The 24,291-nt window shown below is 35.4% G+C and overlaps 1 protein-coding gene across 3 annotated transcripts in view; it reads right to left on the reverse strand.

Moving 5' to 3' along the window:
• Positions 1-1,525: 1,525 nt before the first annotated feature.
• Positions 1,526-24,291, reverse strand: part of LOC105498558 (fucosyltransferase 9) — a 195,769-nt gene continuing 173,003 nt past the window's right edge. For 2 of the 3 annotated variants that reach the window (XM_071096707.1, XM_011770705.3), the window contains one exon: positions 1,526-4,444. In XM_071096707.1, coding sequence (XP_070952808.1) covers positions 3,357-4,436 — 1,080 coding nt within the window. In that variant the 5' untranslated portion in view covers positions 4,437-4,444 and the 3' untranslated portion in view covers positions 1,526-3,356. Of the gene's footprint in view, positions 4,445-21,157; positions 21,354-24,291 lie in introns of all 3 variants that reach the window. The other variant, XM_071096708.1, reaches the window with a different exon arrangement.

The raw sequence follows: 24,291 nt of genomic DNA on the forward strand, positions 1-24,291 counted from the left end.
AGGATTTATTAAAGGAGTGGCTGTGAACCATACACTTTCTTGAGGGCTGTATTTCACTTAAATGTAGTGATAGCCCATTTCCTTCTGCTGAACTCAACTCCTAAAATATTTAAACCAGAACGAATGCTAACAAGTTTGATGTTTTATTTATCGTATACCTTCAAAAGTCGAAGTTCTTCTACACGAGGTATACCATTCTATAGGTCCTAAAAATACCAATAAGACATTCACATTTGTAAAAATTGAGACATAATTCTATGATAAAGTAGGAATGCGATTGAAAAAAAAGTGGGATTTAGAGAAATAGGATCCTTAAATCCTAATCTTAACTATTGTCACTAGCTGTGATGTGTGTGTGCATGTGTGTGTATGTGTGTGTGAATGTGTGTCTTGAATAGATACTTCTGGATCTAGTTAATTCATAAGTAGAAAGAAAAGCAATTATAATTTTTATATTATAGCAATTATAAACAACAAAATTATAATTCCTTCTAGCCCTAAAACTCACAGATCAATGGACCAGAGCTAAATGGTTCCACTGAGTCGTTTAATTATTTCACTTCAAATTTAGGAAACAGTCTTCTGGGACTTAGTAATGGGGTTTCAATGCACCTGTTAGACACTTCGTACTGCCTTGACTTGGGTCGTATTATCAGTGTGTGATTATAGTCATAGTCCAACAAAGAGCCTAAATTTGTAGTCAACAATAGAGACAATGCCTTTAGGTCTTTCAGTCCTTTCAAATCATGAACATTCACTAGAGCCAAGGTGGGTTGAAACAATATCGAATGCCTTTCTGCCTTCAAAAAAGCAGGTGGCCCAGACACAGTGACTCATACCTGTAATCCCAGCACTTTGGGAGGCTGAGGCAGGTGGATCACTTGAGGTCAGGAGTTCAAGACCAGCCTGGCCAACATGGAGAACCCCATCTCTACTAAAAATACAAAAAGTAGCCAGGCATGGTGATACATGCCTGTAATCTCAGCTACTCGGGAGGCTGATACAGGAGAATCGCTTGAACCTGGGAGGCTGAGGTTGCAGTGAGCCGAGATCATGCCACTGCACTCCAGCTTGGGTGACAGAGCGAGACTCCATCACAAAAAAACAAAACAAACAACAAAAAAAAGCAGGTGCTTTCTAAACTTGTTAGCAGTGTATCCTCTTTAGATCTCTATGCTTTTTACAGGTCAAAAATTTGACAAATAAATGTAAATGTATGAATTTGACTGTCTTAGCAATTAATTAAATATGGATGGAGATCTTATTGAGGAGGACATCCACATAAAAATATTATTTCTTAATGCATTGTGGTTAGAAGAGGTAATACAGAGAGAATAATATATTGGGTCAAAAGAGTTAACAAAGTTTGCAACTCAGAAACATGTCAAACAGCTAAGCAATTGGGGAAATTTGCTACTTTTTTGCCCCATTAAATCAGCATTGACTCATACAAACTTCATTGAGAGTAGCACATGCATGTAAACAGTCTCAGACTGAATTGAAAGGAAGTTTTTATATGTCTGTCCACTTAATTGTAAGCTCATTTTAGGCAGTGATAGTACCTTGTTCATCTTATTTCTGTGGGTGTTAAGGCAGTGTCTGACACTGCGTTCAATTTTGGCTTAAGAAATATACCTGAGAATCAAACAATCCTCTATTCATTACAGGAATATTCCTCTGCTCAAATCTTTCTGGTGCTAGGGTGAGCTTATTCTCTCACAAGATAGTCTGGGTAGCTGGATCTACGCCCTTTTTACTGAATTCTTTTTGAATTTTGCTGATGTCAACTTGTAATAGGACTACTGGAATAAGTCACAAATAGACCCAAATGGATGTCCTCAGAACATTCTAATTTTTGGATGGATTTTTGGCCTGAATGGAATAAAGGCACTAAAGATTATTTTGAGGAATGCTTTCCTTGAAGAATCTTTAGTGGCCCGTCTTTTTTCACCTACTGTCTCTGCTTATATCCAGCTCTCCTCTTCTCTAGCCTTATGGAGGAGAATGCTATAGGCAGCTGCACGTTCAGGAATATACTCTTCAAAATTTTCATGTAATGGTAGGTTTATTTTGGTTCTGTAAAGCCCTGAACATCATGGTCGTATGTGCTATGTATGAATAATTACCAAAATGGGATATAAAAGTCAACTCCAATTAGTACTTCTAAAGTAGAACTGTCACTTCCTTGAAACAAACAAACATTTTTCTGTGAATTCAATTGCATTTATTTATTCATCCAACAAATGTGCATTGAGATCTTACTCTGTGCTAACACTGTGCGTTTTCTATATATCCCCACTTTATTATATTTAACATCTTATATTTAATTCCTTGGTGATAATTTTATTTAGGCTCTCTGAAATGATAGGACTCAAATCAAATGATAGGGCTCATCATTATGAGCCAAATCTTATATCCATATGGTAAAATAAGACCATTTTAAATAATAGGGCTTCAGAAAAAAAATCTTAAATTGGTAAGTAATTAAACATTTTTCATAAATGACACCATTTATAAATATATTTATAGGTATCATTTTTCTTTGTTATTTGAGGAAATCATTTGTTTTATTATGACAATGACTGTTATCAGTAGCAGAAAGAGAACTGTCTTCGATTTTCTAAAATATTATTGGGATTACTTCCCAGGTGCTGAAAATCACAACAAATTGGATATTTAAAAATACTTGAATAATTTAAGATCATGCGAATAAGTAGTTGCAAATCACCTTAATGAAAATAAATGAGAAGTCTAATAGCTTTCTGAATAGAACAGTTCTGCTTCGTATATTTCTAATTCACTCCATGAACAATTTCACCTTCACAAATGTGGTAAACAGGTAAAAAATAGATCAAATAGAGACAGTTAAACACTTCGTTCAACTTCAGAGTCAAAGAGGTTAGAATTCAATAGCAACATGTTCTTCCTTTGTTATAGTATGCAAAGTTGGAACTAGACATTATAATACTCAGTGAAAATTTTTCATTCTTTAAGATGCGCATCTTCATTTCCCAAATAGATTAAACAGCTGATCAGGGTAGAAACAATAATCAAACCACAAGCTTACATTATAGACAACTACAAAAATGTGAAAAAACAATGTTTACAAATGATAATGAAGAATAAATTACTCTCCAGTGCACATAATTAGGTATATACAGGATAATTTAAAACCAAATGGAATGATTGCTCATGCTGAGCTTTTAAAAATCTCCACCAAAATATACATGTTACCCTAGAGAGGGTGATAAAAATAAATTGTGACACAATAGTAGTATGTTGCATCTCTTCTTATCCTCAATACTTGGATGATATTTCATCAAAATATTTATCAAGTGTGCAAGTGATGAAAAATTTTAATTCCAAAACCATTTCTCTAAATTACCAACAGATTTATATTCTTGATGCCTTTTCACATGATCACAAGCCAAGCAGGCATGTGATTCCCAAAATCGTGGAAGATTTACAGTGAAATCCTTCCTCCAGTTAAAGTAACTAAGGTATAACTTATTGTTTTTGTCGACTTCCTTCAGATACTTTGCTAGCTCACTGGGAGAGTTATAATCTTCCACATGAATGAATGAATCTGCTGGAATGTAATTCTCATAGTTTTCTCTAGATGGTCCCAGAACAACAGGTACAGAGCCAGCCAGAAAAGCATTGTAGAGCTTTTCTGTGATGTAATCCTTGTGGATTGAATTTTCAAAGGAAAGATAAAATTTACAAGTAGATATGGTAGGAATCAAATTTTTATCATTGACATATTCTCCAAATGCTTGCCCATAGGTATGGATTTCAATGCTTTTGCTTAGCTCATTGTAATACTTGACCCTGGCATGCTCAGGGTTCCAGTTACTCACAACCCAGCACACCAACTTCTCTTTGCTTGGCACTTCAAACACAAAGGGATTTGTGCTCACCGTCAAGAAGCCATAAGGCACTTGGATATCTGAGTCGCGGCGATAAGTCAGAGTCAGGTTAAACAAGTGCTCAATGCCACTCTTTTGAGGAGTGTGAGTTGGTGACTCCAAATTCATCCAAATCCATTTCTGGAAGGGTGGCCTAGCTTGCTGAGGTAAATTTGTCAGATCCCAACTGATGTCTCGGTGATGGATCAGAACTGCATGGGATTTGTTGTACAGTGAACGGTCCGTTGTGAGATGGCATCCTTGGATGTTGAACATTGCTTGGCAGGATGTAAGGTCAAAGGTCTGCCCAAATGGCCACACCCACACCAGAATAGTAGTTTCATTAAAATAATCAGTTTTGGTGGAGAAGAAGTTTTTCATTTTCAGCACAGAGCTGGCTGATTCCATTGGACTGAAGATCCAGCTGTTGGTAGGTTTGATGTAAATGAGAAGACATGCCATGAAACAGCCCAGGATAATGCAGACAATTAAAAATGGGCGAAGAATTCCTTTGGATGTTGATGTCATAATTTTTTCTATGAAACAGAGAAAGACAGAAGGGGAGGTGGGGTGGGAATGAAGAGATAATCATAAATATATTTGAGATATATTTAAAATCACAAATATGAGATAAACAGGTAGTAATCAACTGCATTTTCCTTTTCAGTGTTATCAAACCATTAAGAGAAACAGAACTTTCCTCAAAGCCAAGAAACTGCTTTCAAAAGGAAGTTTCCCAAAAACTCTTCTAAAAGTACCAGCATATCTTCAAACCAAGAAACTTTTTTTTTCAACGCTATGCTTAACTGTTCTATTTTTATTTGCTTGTAGAAAACTGGCACAACCTAAACTGTTATCTCTAAAGCCATGACTAGAAGTTTTAGTATTTTGTAACCACATCAGATTTGTAAACATTTCCCAGTTGATATAATCACTTATTTACTCTCATATTCAGACTGTACTATAACTTTGTGGTTCAGATGGAATTCAATAGAAAACTAAACTGTTTTTTAAAAAGTTACATTTTTGTTTTTCTCGTTATAAATTTATCTTCACAGTTTGCAAATGCATTACTATAATCATCCGGTAAAAAAAATGGCAACTCTTGATTTGATACATTTTTAAAAAAAAGTACACTCAGGCAAATTTTATAAATTTAAAACTCACAGTGTTTTGTTTTTATTTATATATTTTTCTTACAGTTTTCTTTGTTTACTTTTAATAATTTGTTAGTACATCCAATATCTACCAAGATGTAATAATCAAATGTTCTATTTGTATTGGAACAACTTTCTCACTTATATAGCTTAAGGGCTTTAAAACAGTTTTCCTTTGTATTAAGATGATACTGGTATTATAAAAATAAATGTAAACAAATTCTCAAAAAAGGGCTGTATTTCATGAAGAACAACTTTGATTTCAAGGATTTTAACAGATTGTGGCTAAAAAGATGAGTGAAGCCTTTTTTTTTTTTTTTTTAAAGAAAAAAAGTGTCTCTGAGTTTTTTTCTCTTCGGCATTCATGCCTCTTTATGGGTATGAACACAAAAATATATTTGCAAAAACTGTTTCTTGATAAAATCCTCACAGATCTTTGAAATTCGTGTTGTTTCTCTTATGAAAATAATATGGCCTATAAATTTCAGACTCATTAAAGTATTTTGAAATTTTGATAGAAGCTAGGATAGGAACATTAGATGTTTCCTTCAAAAAAGGGGAGAAATTGCCCTTCATTTAATTACCTAAATTTATGTGAACATTAAAAAAAAAAGCACATTCTTTTGCTGTGTAGTTTTTTTTTAAAGCATGTGAGACTCTCTGAGTATCTAAGCTTGACTGTGAGTCCAAAGATTTTGGACATTGCATTCTAGATCACTCCCAGAACTACATTAGAATCAAATATTGCAGCTTCCTGTCAAAGTTGGCTTTAGTTCTACAGTCAATAAGAAAATGAAAACAAAAGGTATATATTAAATATGTCTAGGAGCTAAATTATTAATCAACCCTTGGAATACAGAGAAAATCAGGAAAGAATTATGAAGGAAATTTCAGTTATTCAGAATTAAATGACACTGAAGGTTCTACATGCCAAATTTTGTTGTATATTTAAACAGAAGGAAATTATAGGTTTGCATACTTTCCAGAAAAATAATAAATTGGTCAACTCAAGACGCCAGACAAAGAAAAATGGTAAAATGCTAAAAAAATAAGAAGGAAAAATGTTAAGGTAAGGACCAGAAATTTGAAATGAGTAATAACATCACAAGTTTTGAAAATACTCAAACTGTAGGCAAGAATAATGAAGAAAAAAGAAATTCAAATTTAATATCAAAAATAGCAAATATTTGTTGATTTAGCATGGATAAAAATGGCAGTAACTATTTTGAGTAATTTTCTGTTGAAAAATTTGAAATATTGCTAAATAGTTGTATTTTTGTACAAATATTTGTAAAAGAAAAATTCTGATTCAAAAGATAACAGTTAAAGAAATGGAATTTATAAACAATAACAACTAAAAGCAAATACTAGGTCTAAATAGTTTTCCAATAATATCAACAATTTAATAAATTGGGAATACCATCCACCTTTAAAAAAATCATTTTAGAAAATATAAAAATAAAGAACTCATGAGGTCAATTATAATCTTGTTACCCAAGCAAGATATGACTTTTTAAAAAAAAAGTCATTTGTGTTTGTGAACACAGATGCAAAAATACAAAAATTTAGCAATAATAAGTATTGGAAATAGATCATGATGTGATTCAGGAGTAAGTTTATAGAAGTTTAGTTGCATTTGATCCTAAGTATAAATTTAACTAATTAGACCATCTCTCAATTCCACCTAGACTCCACAATTTACAGACTGAAAAACCTTACCGGAAGGGTCTCTTTTCATTGGAAAAACATTAACTTCTAATATGCATGATTTGACTGACTTTTGCATTGTTTTCTTCCTGTGAGACCAATGTTTAATGGTTTTTAGAAATGAAATGCTCTGATTGACAGTTTCCTTAAATCCTTCTTGAACTGAAATGCAGTGGCAAAAACTATTAAATAAATGACGTCAGTTCAATATAATCAGGTTACAACTGAAATAGCCACCATTTAATAAATGCTCACCCTTAGCCACGCATTGTGCCAAGCATTTTACACACATCATTTCCTTTGATCCTTCCAGAACCCCTAAAAAGGACATCTTTTCTCATTCCTTCACAGATGAGGAAACTGAAGGCCAGAGATACAGGTAACTAGCTTAACCACTGGATTGTGCTCTCTCTTTTCTTCTATAATCTACTTTGAACAAATAATACAAACATGAATAATCCATTTGCTTTTCGTGTCTCAAGTTTTGTTGTCTTGATTTCCCTGGTCTCCACCTTTTATTCTGTAATTAAGAACCATTTACCCATGAGTTAAATTAAGATTAATTTCGCTTAACAAGAAGGATATCTGACACATATATATGGTACTTATCAGTGTCAAACACTGATTTGAGCACTTATATTAACTTACACACACATACACATGTATTAACTCATTATATCCCCATTTTATTGATAAAGAAACTGAGGCCCAAAATGATTAAGTAACTTGTCCAAAACCACACAGAGAGTTAATGGAACAGAATACTTTTCAAGCCCAGGCCAACTGGCTTTAGAATCTGGGCACTTGATAATTAACATTTTAGATCACTGTTTCCCCAGGTTGCAGCCAGAATATGCAATCATTTTAGTGATATCAGAATGTAAGCTTTGTGAGGAGCTATGTTTTCTTCACTGCTGTATTGTTATCACCAGAATGTAGCAGATGCTTAATAAATGCTGTATATCTCATAGGAATGAATGGGTGAATTGCTGCATCTCAACTATGTACAGATATTATGCTTGATAGGTAACCAGATACACAAAAATGAACCAAATATGAATGAATGAATATGTACTTTGTTTTTTCCTCTGTGCATTTACCATGGAGCTCTCTATGGAATGACTCCCATTAAAATTGGCATGTGGCTATTCCTACCACTAGATGAGCAAAATCTCCCAGTCCTCTCTTTGTTTTGTCTCAAAGTTAGTATCTACCCAGAACATTTTAGTTTCATGTCTCAATTTCTTTCTCTCTCTCTCTCTCTCTCTCTCTTTTATTAGTCAAATGAGGAATTGGTCACTAGACAGGAACAATGTTCCTTCTACGGTGTGATTTCCAGTTTTCATGCTTCCTGGATATTTTATATAACTTGAGGTTTTCCTTGTTAACTCTCTGCTCACCCTCTCCCCTCAATTTTTCACTGCTGTCAGGGTCAATTACTAAATAACAGGGGCAGTTATTCAGTAACCCCTACTTTGTACAGAGCTGTCAAAAAAGTTTGCCCCTTGGGGCCAAATTGACATCTCCTTGACAGAATCCTTTTCACCTATTCCTCATAACTAAAATTCAGTTGGATACTCACTGTGTCTTATACTGGTAATCAATACAATCTATTTTAAAAACACCTGCAGCAGTGTTTCTATAACTCACTAGAGATAGCAATAAATGTATAGCACAAAGCAAATTGTAACAGTAAATAGGATAATTAAACCTTTTCAATTATTTTTAGTAGTTTCAAGTACTATGAAAGAATGTAACTTAAAGACTTTACCATCAAAAATAATAGAATCTGTGCTAAAAGTACTGCTTAACAAGACGTGGTATGTATGATTCAATTTTCTGTTAAGAGATTACCTATAGTCATTCTTTAAGAACTCTCTACTGAATGTTAAAGAATGGAAGATAACTTGAAATAGAAAAAGATTCGAGTTGTAATTCTCAAACCACAGATACATATCAAGGTATTTTGAAGAAAAAATGTGAAACTAAGGAGAACAGGAGGCTCCCTCAAGGAGAGGCAGTCCTACTGTATGTTTTGATTTTGCGGGGAGGTAGGCATTGAATCCTTATTTTAAATGGAAAGAAACAAGAGCATACTATAGAACAAAGTTCAATGCTTGCTTAAAATGTGGAGATGGAACAGGATAGCTGAGCTTGTAACTTGTCACTTGGGGCATTATACCCAGATTGCAGTCACTACCTACCTCTTCAACCCACCTCCCCTATCTCTCATTAGCAGGATGGTGGAGTTGGAAGAGATTTTCCCTTATGCCATTAGGAGTTGTTGGGTCAGCACATTTGACAGTCACTGTATAGTACATTTACTATTTTGTGTGTGTGTGTGTGTGTGTGTGTACTATCAAACCATTCCTAATAAGACTTTTTGATAGCTGGTAAAAATATGTGAAATACGTAGACTATTTGAACAGAACTTTAGATCAACCTGAGGATCTTCAAGATAAATTCATACCGACTCCAAAGACAACAAATGAATCACTGACAAATTGAAGGGTGAATTAAAGTTAGCAAAGGCCTCAGAAGCAACCTCAGAAACAAAGTTTCTGTCTGACTTTCTTCTGCCCTCCTGTCTTTCACCACTCATTATCTCCTAAAGCAAGCAGTACAAACTAGAATCCCTCTTTCCCAAGGCATTCATAGAAACAAGAACCCTTTTCCTCCAAGGCCACTAATAAAACCTAAAAATATTCCTACACCTTGCACCCATCTTTCTGTGTAAGAACTGGCCATGAAGAAATTTCCTGACCTACCTTGTTCGATTGTAGGTCATAAGACCTGCATTCCGAGAAGATCCTGCCTTTTACCAGAAGGAAGGAATGCTACAGAGAAGCCAGGAAGAATCTTAACAGACTGGTCTTGCTGGGTTTCTCCCTTTGTTTATTTACTTTATTTTATTTTGCTTTTTTGAGATGGAGTCTCACTCTGTCACCGGGCTGGAGTGCAGTGGTGCGATGTCGGCTCACTGTAACCTCTGCCTCCCAGGTTCAAATGATTCTTCTCCCTCAGCCTCCCAAGTAGCTGGGATTACAGCTACACACTACCACGCCCAGCTGATTTTTGTATTTTTAGTAGAGATGGGGTTCCACCATGTTGGCCAGGATGATGTTGATCTCCTGACCTCATGACCTGCCCACCTCAGCCTCCAAAAGTGCCAGGATTACAGGCGTGAGCCATTGCGCCCGTCCCTCCTTTGTTTATCATTATTAGATCAGACCTTTTTTGCCCAGTCACATTTCTATATGACTGTCCGTTCTTCATTAATCCCAAGCATAAAAATGAATAGTTCACCTTGAGCCTTTGAGTCTTAATTCTGAAGGCTCCCATGTAACATAAAGCTATGATCAGAGAAATTTCTTATGCTGTTATTAATTTTTAAATTAATCTGTCTATTATACTCAACTATTCTTCTATTAATCTGTCTTTGTTAGAGGGGAGTTGGCCATGACCCTTATCATGGGGAGGAAAGAGACCACCACTTTTCTATTCCCACACTGGCAATTGCTTCCCCTTCTTCCCCTAATATTCCAGGATCCAAAGTATGTATATTGAATCCTTCAAAGTATATCCATAATTATCTAGATTTTCAAATAAGCCAAAACACCCCACAACAATACTATATGTAAATTCTCAAAACTACAAGGAAATCTCTTTATTTTATATAAGCCATTGGTGTTATCTGACTCTCAACTATTAGTAATCTGTTTATGCAGGCTCAAATACAAATTTGCTCCCCATATAATCACTGTGATCTTCACTATCATAGTATTAGTACAGGATTCTGCAAAAATCTGAATACTACACTGAATGCTTATAATTTAAATTGGGTGGCTTATCTTTTCTTTTTAGGTTTTTTGGTTTTTGTTTTATTTTACTCCTGCCTACAATTTTTATGCAAGATTAAAAACAAAAGCTTTACGCTTTAGCTAGCTATTATACACCAAATTATATTCTGCCTCAGAGTCCTGTAAAATTTTATATATTCATCACTGTGCTTTGAAAAATTCCCTTGAAACTTCAAATTCTATTGAACCTCTCTAATGGGCATTCCTCCTCTAAGTTCTCACAATTTTCTCCATTAAATTCTGAGCCAAATATCTCTTGCCTTTGGGAGAAATGCCATTTCCTTTTTTGGCATGAAGACACTGGTTGATCTCTGGAATGCTATAAAATTTGTGTTTGTGAACCTTTCTCAAAGATCCTTAGATATAATCTCTGGTATTTCCACAGGTAAACCTTTATTTTATTTCCTCAAGCCCTGAGGAAGTTGCCACCAAATTATACCAATTTTGATCACCAACACTTTTCCTAAATATTCCTCAGAATGCTCTCTGGTAGTAACAAGTCCCTGATTCATTTCTGCAGTGGGGTTGTCTTTAGACAGTCCAATGCATGTCTTTGTAATATTCATTTTTGTTCTTTCATTTTTGTCTCAGACATTCGTTTCGACAGGCAAGAGAGCTGGCAACTACCACTTTTCCTGTACTGCAAATTTCTTTATTTTAGGCACCTTCTACCATCTCTGTCTTTGAAATTTTCTTTTCAAATTCAGGGATTCGCCTCTCTTAGTTTGATCTTTCATCTGCTTTCTCTCCTCTCCACTCAATCACTAGTCCTTCATCACTGTCTTTGTTAACTTTAGAAGCTCTGTTTATTGGCTTCAGCTGCAGCTAGAGCCATGCGATCTGACATTGAGCCCAAGTGTAACCTGGCTCATGCTTCACGTGCCCTTGGGGAATACCACAGACAGGACCAGGAGGTTCCTTGCTGGCATTTTTTCAGAACAAGCTTTCCAGCACCCTTTGAGGCCAGCAGTCTTTCATAACTTAGCTGTCAGTACCAGCACTTTCCATGATTATTGTCAGGTTTTAGTCCCTTGCAGCCAACCAGTGCAAGCCAGGAGAACCTTTTAAAAACAGTCCAAAACTCTCATTTTGGGCTGTAGTCTTTTGGACTTTATAAATGAGAATGTCTTCCTTCTAGATGATAAGGTAGGGCAACTAACCCAGTGACATCTTGACATCTCCCTGTCCTTCATATCCATACCTAACCTAGAACCAAATCCTGCCAATTTTACCTCCAAAATATTCCTTACATTAGTAAACTTCTCTCTATTTCCCTAGGTCAAATGTCCATGAATTCTTGTGTGGAAGACTGATATTTCTTTGTAAGTGGTCCACCTGGTGCTCCCTTTTGATCCTTTCAATTTGTTCACCGTACAGTAAATTAGTAGTCCTCAAAGGATGACTCTAGACCAGCAGCATCAGCAAGATCTGGGATCCTGTTAGAAAGGCAAATTCTCCTACCGGAACCCAGACATATGAAATCAGAAACTTTGGAAAGAGGCCCAGCAACATGCTTTGAAGACCTCTCCAAGTGGATCTGATGTACACTAAAATTTGAGGATTCCTCCAACAGGGTGATGTTTCAAACTGCAGATCACATATTACCATTCTGTTTTAAGCCTGTTGATGAATTCCAATTGCTTATAAGATTAAAAAAAAATGTTAAAAGTCTTCATGTAGCTTAAAGAGCCCTGGATAATGGAGACACAGCTTTTGTCTCCAGCTTCAGCACATGCCAATGTTGCATTCCCTCCATCACCATACTTGTCCCTCTCACAGAGCTGCTCCACCAGCCCCCACCTCTCCCTGGCGCAGATTCCCTCCTCTCTTTACTGATATGCTCCTTTTCACTTTTCAGCTCTCAGTTCTACTGGCAGTAGCTTATGGAAAAATTCCTGACAGTTTCCCCACCTTCCCCCAACACACTAAATCAAAGCCCCAAGTACACATTTTATAGTACCACGTGTCATTTTTGCACAGCATTTGCCGCAGTATCAAGTTTACCTAGATTTGTGTGAGTATATGATTAATGTTGTTATCTCTGTTCAATTGTAACTAGGCTCATAAGGCAAAGATTGGGTATTTTCACTCAGATTTCAATCCCTAGTGCCTAAAGCATACTTGTCATATTCTTGCTCTCAACATATGTTTTATGACTGACCAAAGAGCTAACAATCATTCAGCATTTCCAATGTTTAAACCACCAAACTAAGATTTTTATATAAATTTTACCATTTAATCTTCAGGAAAAATATATTTCTTACTGTTCATTTAACAAATATTTATATATATATTTGTTAGATGAACAATATATGGGCATGTGTTTAAACACACACACACACACAAACATATATGTATATTTATTTCTATGTGCCAAGCATGGTTCCAAGCATTTTGCAGGTAATAATTCCTTTAAATCTCACAACCAGATGAAATACGGGTTAGAATCACATCAATTTTTCCAGATGAGGAAACTGGTGTACATCTTTCTGCCTCAGGCCACACATATTGCTTTAAGAATAAACTGAGTGCAGTGGCTCACTACTGTAATCCCAGCACTTTGGAAGGCCAAGGCAGGATTGCTTGAGCCCAGGAGTCTGAGACCAGCCTGGGTGCCACAGAGAGACACCTTCCCTACAAAAATAAGAAAAATTAGCCAGGTGTAGTGTCAATGCCTGTAATCTGAGCTACTTAGGAGGCTGAGACAGGAAAAGTGCTTGAACCCAGGAGTTCAAGGCTACAGTGAGCTATGATCGTGCCACTGCACTCTAGGCTGGGCAACGGGTCAGGCCCCATCTCTAAAAATTATATATATACATTCACACACACACATGAAAGAGAGAGAATATGAAGATTTCAGTTAACAGTTGCAAAGACTTTTATGAATTATATGACTGAAAATTGATTTTATGATATATATTTCCCTGGAGTCATTGTTAATTAGAACAAACTAGATTCACCAACACTTCCCTGTCTGTTCTCTTTCTGGAAGCCAATGGCCAGGAACAGTGGTCACGTGCCATCAGGAGAGGATAGAAAGGTGAATCAGAACAGTGAAGGAGTCTAGATTTGTTTTATTGTTGGAGTGTTTATGAAGCAATTCAAGGAACATCAAGGATTAATGATGCATTAATTGCTGATCCAAAGCCTCTGTGATAGTTGTATCCCCTCCTAACCACATTCTCTTTCAGATAAATTCCTTATGTGCTGCTCTGTTGAGTCAGCTTTGAAAATTAACTAACCTCAAAGAACCAAGTTGCCTAAAAACAATATAGGGAGAGAAAAGGAAGATTGTAAGTAAACATTTCAATTATGTCCCAGAGTTTTCCACACATCATCAGCTGATATATTTTTTTAAATATTTGCAAGTATTTATTTTAATTACTGAAAACAAAATAAAGAATTCTCTCTCTGTAAATTTTTATAATCCAAATTCCCTGGATCTTACCAAACTACTGTATAAGGTCAGACATTTACTGACCATATTGTGAGAGTTTGATCCTATGTTGATCTTACCACTGGGCATTTCTCTTCTTTCCCCAGTTGTTTCTGTAAAGGACCACAGGAGTTTTATATGGATTCCAAACATTTCTAGCAATTACAGTCTGCACCCACCCTACTCGCCGTTTATCATTTGGCTGCCACTCGTCTGAGAATCTGTCTGATGCAAGCTCACTTCTGCTCCTCCCTATTGGATGTGTGGGCCCAGAATCCCAAATTCAGTAGTTCCTTGACCTCTAACTCTGCAACTGCCAGTCTGGCTTCATGTTGCAGCTGAGGAAAACTGACTTTCTGCATCAAACTTTGTTGCTGATTTCAGTGGCTTTGAATTCACTGAAACACTCACAGCTTAATTTCTGGTCCTCTATCTGCTAATGATAGAGGTTTTAGTCCAGTTCACAGGGCAAGGTAGAGAATCCATGGGAAACCAACTGCTTTACCCTCCTTGACTCTTTCCTACACCCTTTTTTCTAACATTAGGCCAGGCCGGCAACCTGCTCTAATCTTTTGCTATTATGTATACATAAAATTCTTGCTCTTCCAGTTTGTGAAGGTTAATTTTATGTGCTAACTTGCTTGGGCCATAGGATGCCTGGATAAATGGTTAAACATTCTTTCTGGGTGTGTCTGTGAGAGTGTTTCTGGAAAAGATTAACATTTAAATTGGTGGATTGAGTAAAGCAGATAGCCCTCCCTAATGTGGGTAGACATCATTCAACCCATTTTAGGGCCTTAATAAAGCAAAAAGATAGAGAAAGACTGAACTTGCTGTCTGCCTGACTGGTTGGACTGGAGCATGCATCTTCTGTCCTCAGGTTTCCTGGTTTTCAGCCCTTAGATCTGAACTGGAATTGACACCATTGGTTGTCTGGGTTTCAGGCCTTCAAACCACTCAGCTTTTCTGGGGCTCCAGGTTGCAGATGGCAGATTGTGAAACTTTCTAGCTTTCATAATCATGTGAGCCAAAACCTTATAATAAATCTTTTCCTATACAGATAATTCTATTTTATATGTATTCTATATATATGATAAATCTCTTTCCTGTTGGTTCTGTTTCTCTGAGAACCCTAATACACAGTTACAAAACAAACACCATCATGCATATAAAGGGACGTTAACATACTAAGAAGAAGGCTGCAGGAGTGAAAGAGAGTATTACTTTAGATGGGGCATTGCTATGACAACAGTTTCTGCATCAGACCAAATTTTGCAGGCTGATCATCTTTTGAACTCATGGGAAACTAATTAGCACCAGCTTTGCTGAGATTAAATAAAAATGTATCACTATAGTTAATGAGGAGCTCTGAAACTTCAAGTTCAATTTACAATAAGAGAACAAACTAAATGGAAAAAATAAGCCACAAAGAAGTCAACAGCCTAAAAAATAATATGATAAAAGTGTAGCTAAAGAGATTTTTAGAAAAAAGGCAAGTTTAATCAACTTGCAGCTGAGTAATCTGAAAATGAACTAATGAACATACTTTTTAGAAACTGATGTTACTAGAAAAAAGGTGGAAAGGCAGAGTTTAGAAGTGAAAATCCAAGAATGAGAAATCACTAATCTTAGAGAGATAAATTTCTCGAACCTTAGAGGAGAGGATTTTTCTTATATCAGGAAATTTCTTTGGCTCCATTTCTTTCTCCATAGTCTGAACAGAACATCCTCAAGGGTCATCTTATACTTTTGTCTGATTTCATTCTTAATAAACAATCTTGTCAATATTAAGTTTACCAAGTTGCTAACTACTCAGAAGAAAGTTCCAAATTTTGTGAACACAATAGTGAAAATGGAGGCCACTAGAAGAGAATACATCAAAGAGAACATTCTTGCTTTTTCCCCTCCCACCAGAATGGAAAAGGCATCTGTCCTCACACCTAAAGCTGATCCCTCCTCATTAAATTATGAAATCTAAATGGGTAAAGTGATCTCATTCCATAGATTATTTTATATTTTTGCTACATCATCCTTTTCTATGTTTTTACTGGTTGTTTTCTATCAGAATTTAAATAAAATCAAAGTTCTCTTATCTTCTATTAAAGAACCTCCATCTTCCCACACATTGCTCCTCTGTTTTCTCAAATAGCCATGTTATTCATATACCTGCCTAAGGCTCTGACTGGAAGTCATTATTTATTTCTTCAATTCCCTAAATCCTACATCTAGTCAATTACTATATTGAGTCCATTGAAATGCTGTGGTATTTGTTAAATCTCACTCCCTGTCTCCATCCTATTGTTACTTCATTGTTTAGGCTTATATCATTTTCTGGATTATCATAATGAACCATTCACTATTATAAATGATGTTAGTCTTGCTTTCCTCCAATTCAAAACAAACACGATGGCTTGAGTGTTTTTCCCCCCTTTCATTCCTTCTGTTAAAAAAAAAAATTCTAAAAGTATTGTTGAGGAGGAAGGAGTTAAAGTAGCTAGCCTGTAACTCCTGCTGACTATCAGGGGATTCCCCTGGAGAATGGGGAAGGAGGGTTGGTGACCTGGTCTAATCTCTTTGTAAACATAACAACTGGGGCCCAGGGCAACAGACTAAGAATGTTTGCTAAAAAAAAAAAAAAAAAAAAAAAAAGCATTTTTATCTATGAGCTACTTTGAGAAAGTTGTTCTTGATTTAGAATTGCTTACTGTAAAGAAACCTAAACTTTGATGAATTTATGAGACATGGCATAAAGGGAATGTCACATAAGCTATACAACAATCTTAGGTACAAAATAGAGATGCTTCTCTCTCAGACCACAGCAGAATAAAACTGGAGATCAACTCCAAAAGGGACCTTCAAAACTATGCAAATAGATTGAAATGAAATAACCTGCTTCTGAATAATCATCAGGTCAACAATGAAATCACGATGGAAATTAAAAAATTCTTTGAACTGAATGACAATAGTGACACAATGTATCAAAACCTCTGGGATACAGCAAAGGCAGAGTTAAGAGGAAAGTTCATAGCTCTAAACGCCTACATTGAAAAATCTGAAGAGCACAAGCAGTCAATCTAAGGTCACACCTCAAGAAACTAGAGAAACAATAACAAAGCAAACCCAAACCTCGAAGAAGAAAGGAAATAAGCAAGATCAGAGCAGAGCTAAAAGAAACTGAAACAGACAAACAAAAAAAAGATATATGAAACAAAAAGCTGGTTCTTTGAAAATAAAAATAAAATTGATAGACCATTAGCAAGATTAACCAAGAAGAAAAAAAAATCCAAATGAGCTCAGTCAGAAACAAAATGAGAGATATTACAACTTACACCACAGAAATACAAAAGATCATTCAAAGCTACTAGGAACATCTTTATATGCATAAACTAGAAAAGCTAGAGGAGATGGATAAATTTCTGGAAAGATACAACCCTCCTAGCTTAAATCAGGAAGAATTAGATACCTTGAACATACCAAAAACAAGCAGTGAGATTTAAATGGTAATAATAAAAAATTACCAACAACAAAACAAAGTCCAGGACCAGTTGGAGTCATAGCTGAAATCTATCAGACATGAAAAGAATTGGTACCAATCCTATTGAGACTATTACACAAGACAGAGAAAGAGGGAATCCTCCCTAAATCATTCTGTGAAGTCAGTATCACCCTAATACCAAAACCAGAAAAGGACATAGCCAAAAAAGACAACTATAGCCCAATATCCCTGAAGAACATAGATGCAAAATTCCTTAACAAAATATTAGCTAACCAAATCCAATAACATAGCAAAAAGATAATCCACCATGATCAAGTAGGTTTCCTACCAGGGATACAGGGATGTTTTAACATATGGAAGTTAATAAATGTGATACATCACATAAAAAGAATTAAAAACAAAAATCACATGATCATCTCAATAGACACAGAAAAAGTATTCCACAAAATCTAGCATCCTTTATGATTAAAACTCTCAACAAAATCAGCATAGAGAGGACATACCACAATGTAATAAAAGCCATCTATGACAAACCCACAGCCAATGTAATACTGAATGGGGAAAAGTTGAAAGCATTCCTTCTGAGAACTGGAACAAGACAAGGATGCCCACTCTTACCACTTCTCCTCAACGTACTAATGGAAGTCTCAGACCAATCAGACAGGAGAAAGAAATAAAGGACATCCAAATCGGTAAAGAGGAAGTCCAACTGTCACTGTTTGCTGATTATATGATTACATACCTAGAAAACCCTAAAGACTCCTCCAGAAAGCTTCTAAAACTGATAAAAGAATTCAGCAAAGTTTCCAGATGCAAAGTTAATGTACACAAATTAGTAGCTCTCCTATACACCAACAATGACCAATCTAAGAATCAAATCAAGAACTCAGCACCTTTACAATAGCTGCCAAAAAATAAAAAATGAAACACTTAGGAATATACCTAACCAAAGAGGTGAAAGACTGCTACAAGGAAAACTATAAAACACTGCCAAAAGCATTCATAGATGACACAAACAATAGGAACCATATCCCATGCTCATGGATGGGTAGAATCAATATTGTGAAAATGACCATACTGCCAAAAGCAGTCTACAAATTCAATGCAATTCCTATCAAAATACAACCATTATCCTTCACAGAACTAGAAAAAATAATCCTAAAATTCATATGAATCCAAAAAGGAGTCTGCATAGCCAAAGCAAGACTAAGCAAAAAGAACAAATCTGGAGGCATCACATTACCTGATTTCAAACTATACTATAAGGCAATAGTAACCAAAACAGCCTGGTACTGGTTTAAAAATAGGCACATAGACCAAGGGAACAGAATAGAGAACCCAGAAATAAACCCAAATACTTACAGCCAGCTTATCTTCGACAAAGCAAACAAAAAACATACAGTGGGGAAAGAACACCCTATTCCACAAATGGTGCTGGGATAACTGGCTAGCCACATGTATTAAAATGAAACTAGATCCTCATCTCTTGCTGTACATAAGATGGATCAAGGACTTAAACCTGAGTTCAAGATGGATCAAGGACTGAAATCTAAGACCTGAAACCTTAAAAATTCTAGAAGATAACACTGGAAAAAACCTCCAGACATTGGCTTAGGCAAGGATTTCATGACCGATAACCCAAAAGCAAATGCAATAAAAACAAAGATAAATAGCTGGGACTTAATTAAATTAAAGACCTTTTTCATGGGAAAAGGAATAATCAGCAGAGTAAACAGACAACCCACAGAATGAGCGAACATCTTCACAATCTATACATCTGACAAAGGACAAATACACAGAATCTACAATGAACTCAAACAAATTAGCAAGAAAAAAACAATTCCATCAAAAACTGGACTAAGGACATTACTAGACAATTCTCAAAAGATGATATACAAATGGCCAATACACATATGAAAAAATGCTCAACATCACTAATAATCAGGAAAATGCAAATCAAAACCACAATGTGATATCCTTACTCCTGCAAGAATGTCCATAATCAAAAAATCAAAAATTAATGATGTTGTAGATGCGGTGAACAGGAAACACTTCTACAGTGCTAGTGGGGATGTAAACTACTACAACCACTATAGAAAACAGTGTGGAAGTTCCTTAAAGAACTAAAAGTAGGACTACCATTTGATCCAGCAATCCCACTACTGGGTATCTAGCCAGAAAAAAAAAAGTTGTTATATGAAAAAGATACTTGCACATGAATGTTTATAGTAGCACAATTCACAATTGCAAAAATGTGGAACCAGCCTAAATGCCTATCAATCAATGAGTGGATAAAGAAACTGTGGGTTGTATATACGATGGAATACCACTCAACCATAAAAAGGAATAAAATAATGGCATCTGCAGAAACCTAGATGAGATTTGAGACTATTATTCTTAGTGAAGTAACTCAGGAGTGGAAAACCAAACATTGTATGTTCTCACTCATAAATGGGAGCTAAGATATGAGGATGCAAAGGCATAAGAATGGCACAATGAACTTTGGGTACTCAGGGGGAAAGGGAAGGAAGGCATGAGGGATAAAAGAATACAAATAGGGTGCAGTGTATACTGCTTGGTGATTTGTGCACCAAAATCTCACAAATCATCACTGAATAACTTACTCATGTAACCAAATACCACCTGTTCCCCAATAACCTATGGGGAAAATTTTTTAAAAAAGAACTATGGAGAAAAAAATAAAATGGAGATGCTTTCTAACATAAATGCTTCCTATTGGGTGAGGTGACATTGTAGACTTCTATTATCATCAACCAGAGATTATATGTCTAATGTGAAAAAGAGGGCTGTGGAGGCTAATAGGGTGTTTCAGACCTCTTCTTGCCTCTTCATTGATTGAACCCTTAAACTACAGGTAAAGCTTCATACTGGACACAATCTCTCATTGAAGTGAGTCTGATATGACAATCTGATTTTATATTAACTTAATGTTTATTATATATAATTTTGAAAATACACACATAAGTAAATGAAAGCAATCTATACTTCAACTCACAGAATTAATAACAATTTCTAGTCTTTACTGTATAGATCTATTTCCTTATCTTAACTATATATTTACCTATCTAGTTTCAATGACTAACTCTGTATGTTATTTTTAAAAATAGTAATGAGAACCAGTAGGTAAAGATCACTTTTCTGCTGCTTTTCTTTTCTTTTTTTTTTTTTTTACTTAACAGTAAGTTGGGAGCATTTGCTTAAGTCATCAAAAAAATTTCATTTTTATTTACAATAACCAAATGAATGGGTAAAGAAAATATACACAATAGAATACTGTTTAGCCATAGAAAAGAACAAATGCTGAGCTTGGAAGACATTAAGTGACATAAGTCAGGCACCAAAAGATAAATACTGTATGTTCTCATTCATATGTAGAAGCTAAGAAGGTTGTTCTTACAGAAGCAGAGAGCAGAATAGTGGTTACTAGAGGGAGGAGAGTGTTGGCAGGGGGATAAGCCAAAGGTTGGTGAACTGATACAAAAGTATGCATGTGTTAAAATATCACACTGTACTCCATAAATATTACAATTATTATGTGTTAATTAAAAATAATAAAAAAAACCTTCACTTACATTTAAAAAATGTAAACAGGAAGATCATCCACTGGTTTCTGGACTATGTGGGGCACATGGCACATTATTCTGACAACACTTACTCTGGACACAGCACACCTGGTTTCAAATCACCACACCTGGATCTACGTTGGCTCTCTGTGAAACTTTTGGGCAACATCCCCAACCTTCCATGTCTCAGTTATTCATCTAAAAACTGAAAAAATACCACTATGCTAGATTTGTGCCTATAAAATGAACTGATACATGTAAATTCCCTGGGACAGTCCCTGGACATAGCAAACACTCAGTAAACATGACCAGGAATAATTGTTGCACTTACACATGCATGACTTAAGATGTATACTTGTTTTGTTATTGAATATGAAATTGCCACCAATAGCAGTAGCAATAATAAACTTTGCATTTCCTCTGAGAGACAGGATTGCAGAAGATTTTCCATGAAGTAACCTAGTTACTTAACCATCGAGCAATAGGTCACCTCTCACAAAAAGAAAGTGGTATTTTACAGCATGAATGTGTCACTAATTGTCATTGGCCACAATGTAAAAGGCAATTTGCTCCATTTTAACTTGATTTTGTCTCATCTTTTAGAGTAATTGCTGCACAATTATTTTGTCATAAGCTGTATGTTCAGTAGGCAAATCTGGCTGTACGAGATTAAGAAATTCATTTTCTCTGATGTGCTTTGCCCCTCTTTGACCTTCAATTTATGAAAACATATTTTTTTTTCAGGTATTCTCTTTGGGAATAAATGATTTTCACTTATTATCATTTTCTTAATTTTTATTGTTCTTATGTATAATAATTCCATTTTTTCTTTCAGCTAGCAAAGTAACTTAACCAAAACTTTGCATATAAAAAATGTTCATTAAATACTTTTAAGTTCCTGTATTTATGTAACATAGTGTTTTGAATAGAATCCCTCTTAAATAATGCACAAGTGAAAAAAAATTGCTAAAGTAACATATAAATCCTGTTGAATAATAAATACCTTTGAAAGATTTTTATCTTAATAAGAAAGATGCTCCTCCTCCGTGCTCCCATAGCTGCTGTGCATCTCTTTGACATAGCACTTGCATTAGAATGACACTATAATTGATTTGCCTGTGTTTCTCCCCCATTAGACCATAAGCTCCATGGAGGCATGAACCAAATTTGTTTTGACTTTCTATTCTTTGTACTTAGCACAATTTCTGGTACACAGGAGACATAAATATCTACTAAATGAGTAAATATGTATTGAACAAATAAATATAAATAATGAATGAATGAAAGTTCAATCAAACATTCTAACTTGATAGTTTTTTTCTTTCTTTCTTTGGAATGAAGAAGGACAAATCTTCTATGGTCATATACAATACGGGATGACTATACCTAAGATCCCAATAACTATAAATTTATAGCTGTAACGATTTCATTGCATTGAGAGAATGAGGTTTTTGCTGCTTGATGTATAAAATAAGACCCAGATTCTTCAGAAATCCCAAAATGTGGGAAACTGCAAAAGGTTTGTTTCTTTTTTAAATTTTTTTAATTTAGTTTTTTTTTAAATTGTGAAATCAAAGTACAATGAGATCCTTAAAGCAAAAGAATATATTTTTTTCACCATGTGATTTTATGAACTGCAAATAGTGAATGCTGATGTGAGGCAAATATTGGCACAGTGCAAAAGGGAGATGCGAAATGGATATCTCTGTGTTTATTATATTAAATGATTAACATAATGATAGCAAAGAAGACGCTTAGATACTACAGTTCATATTCCTTCCACTTATATTTTAGTTAAATATCACATATTTAGTGACACAATAGAAACAACAAACCACGTATATTAGCTTCTGGTTCAAGACTTTTTCCATAATACAATGTCTCCCCTTTTCCTAAAATGAGGAAATACAGTTGTGATATTAAGAATTCAAAATGGAAAAAGTCCAAATTGAATTCATCAAGTGGGTTAGGATTAAAACTTAAACAAATGTAAATTCAAAAGGGAAAAGTCTTCCCTGGATATTGAATTGACCCAGTGGCTTGTCTTGGCCATCCTGGTACACATCCTTTCCTATCATTTTCCTGCTTCCAACACTGCCATTATGTTCTAGGCCTGTGCACTCAGCAAGGTCTGGCATCATGGGAGCTGAGGAGAATGGCAGCGTAGGCAGACACCAGACTTTGTTCTTCAATGTGATGCTCTTTTAGTCCTTTTAAGAATGGGAGTTCCTCACACTATGAGCAAACAAAGGCTGCCCATCAAAGATGCTTCTGCTCTGGGGAAAAAGATGTCTGTATAAATATTCTTGGTGGGTGTAATTCGAATGGAAGAGTAATAATTTTAAGAAGAACTAGTTCTTACTAAGCCTTTAGTATGTGGCAGACTCTATGTTGAGGACCTTAGTAACATTAACCAAAAAATGATAATAATTTTAATACCCTATAGGATCATTTTGAGAATTAAATAAGATAATATATCTAAATGTTTAGAAACTGCCTGGCTCATCCAGGGGCTGGATGAAAGATAGCTGTTACTATATTTACCTCATTTAATCCCAATGATTCCATGCAAAGGTGGAGAGAAGTTCATTTATTTGGAGGCTTTGGGGCTAGAACCCAAACCAAGCGCTTTACCAGGAGTTAACTTCCTGTCTTCCAGGAATTGTGGTTGAATGAGAATTAGGAGTGTAGTCAGAAACAGGTATGTTTTCTGCTTTTTTATAAAGTAACTGGTCAAGCTTTATTTAGCAAATTCTGTGAACCTTAATTTTTTCATCTCTAGATGAGTATAACAATACCTACCTAGGAGGACTGCTGCAGGGGAAATTTAACATAACATGTAATTACATTATCTTCCTTTCTGAACTTTGTCAATGCATGACCTTTATCCTAGCTGGCCTGTCATCTAATCTACCTTAGGGTTGGGTAGGATAAGTAAATTCAGATTTATTAGAGAAGGAGTAAGAAGAGAAAGAAGACTGTAATTTTCAGGTTCTGACATATAGTAAAAGATACAAACTCAATTATTTTTAGAGAAAAAATGTTTAATGCTTTTAAACATATCAAGATTTAGGACTGAGAGAAGTTCTCTGGGCTTTGACCTAAGTGAGGAGTATCACATAATTTAGGGTAATATTTCAAAG

Source organism: Macaca nemestrina, chromosome 5 (assembly GCF_043159975.1).
Source record: "Macaca nemestrina isolate mMacNem1 chromosome 5, mMacNem.hap1, whole genome shotgun sequence".
Classification (NCBI taxonomy): Eukaryota; Metazoa; Chordata; class Mammalia; order Primates; family Cercopithecidae; genus Macaca; species Macaca nemestrina.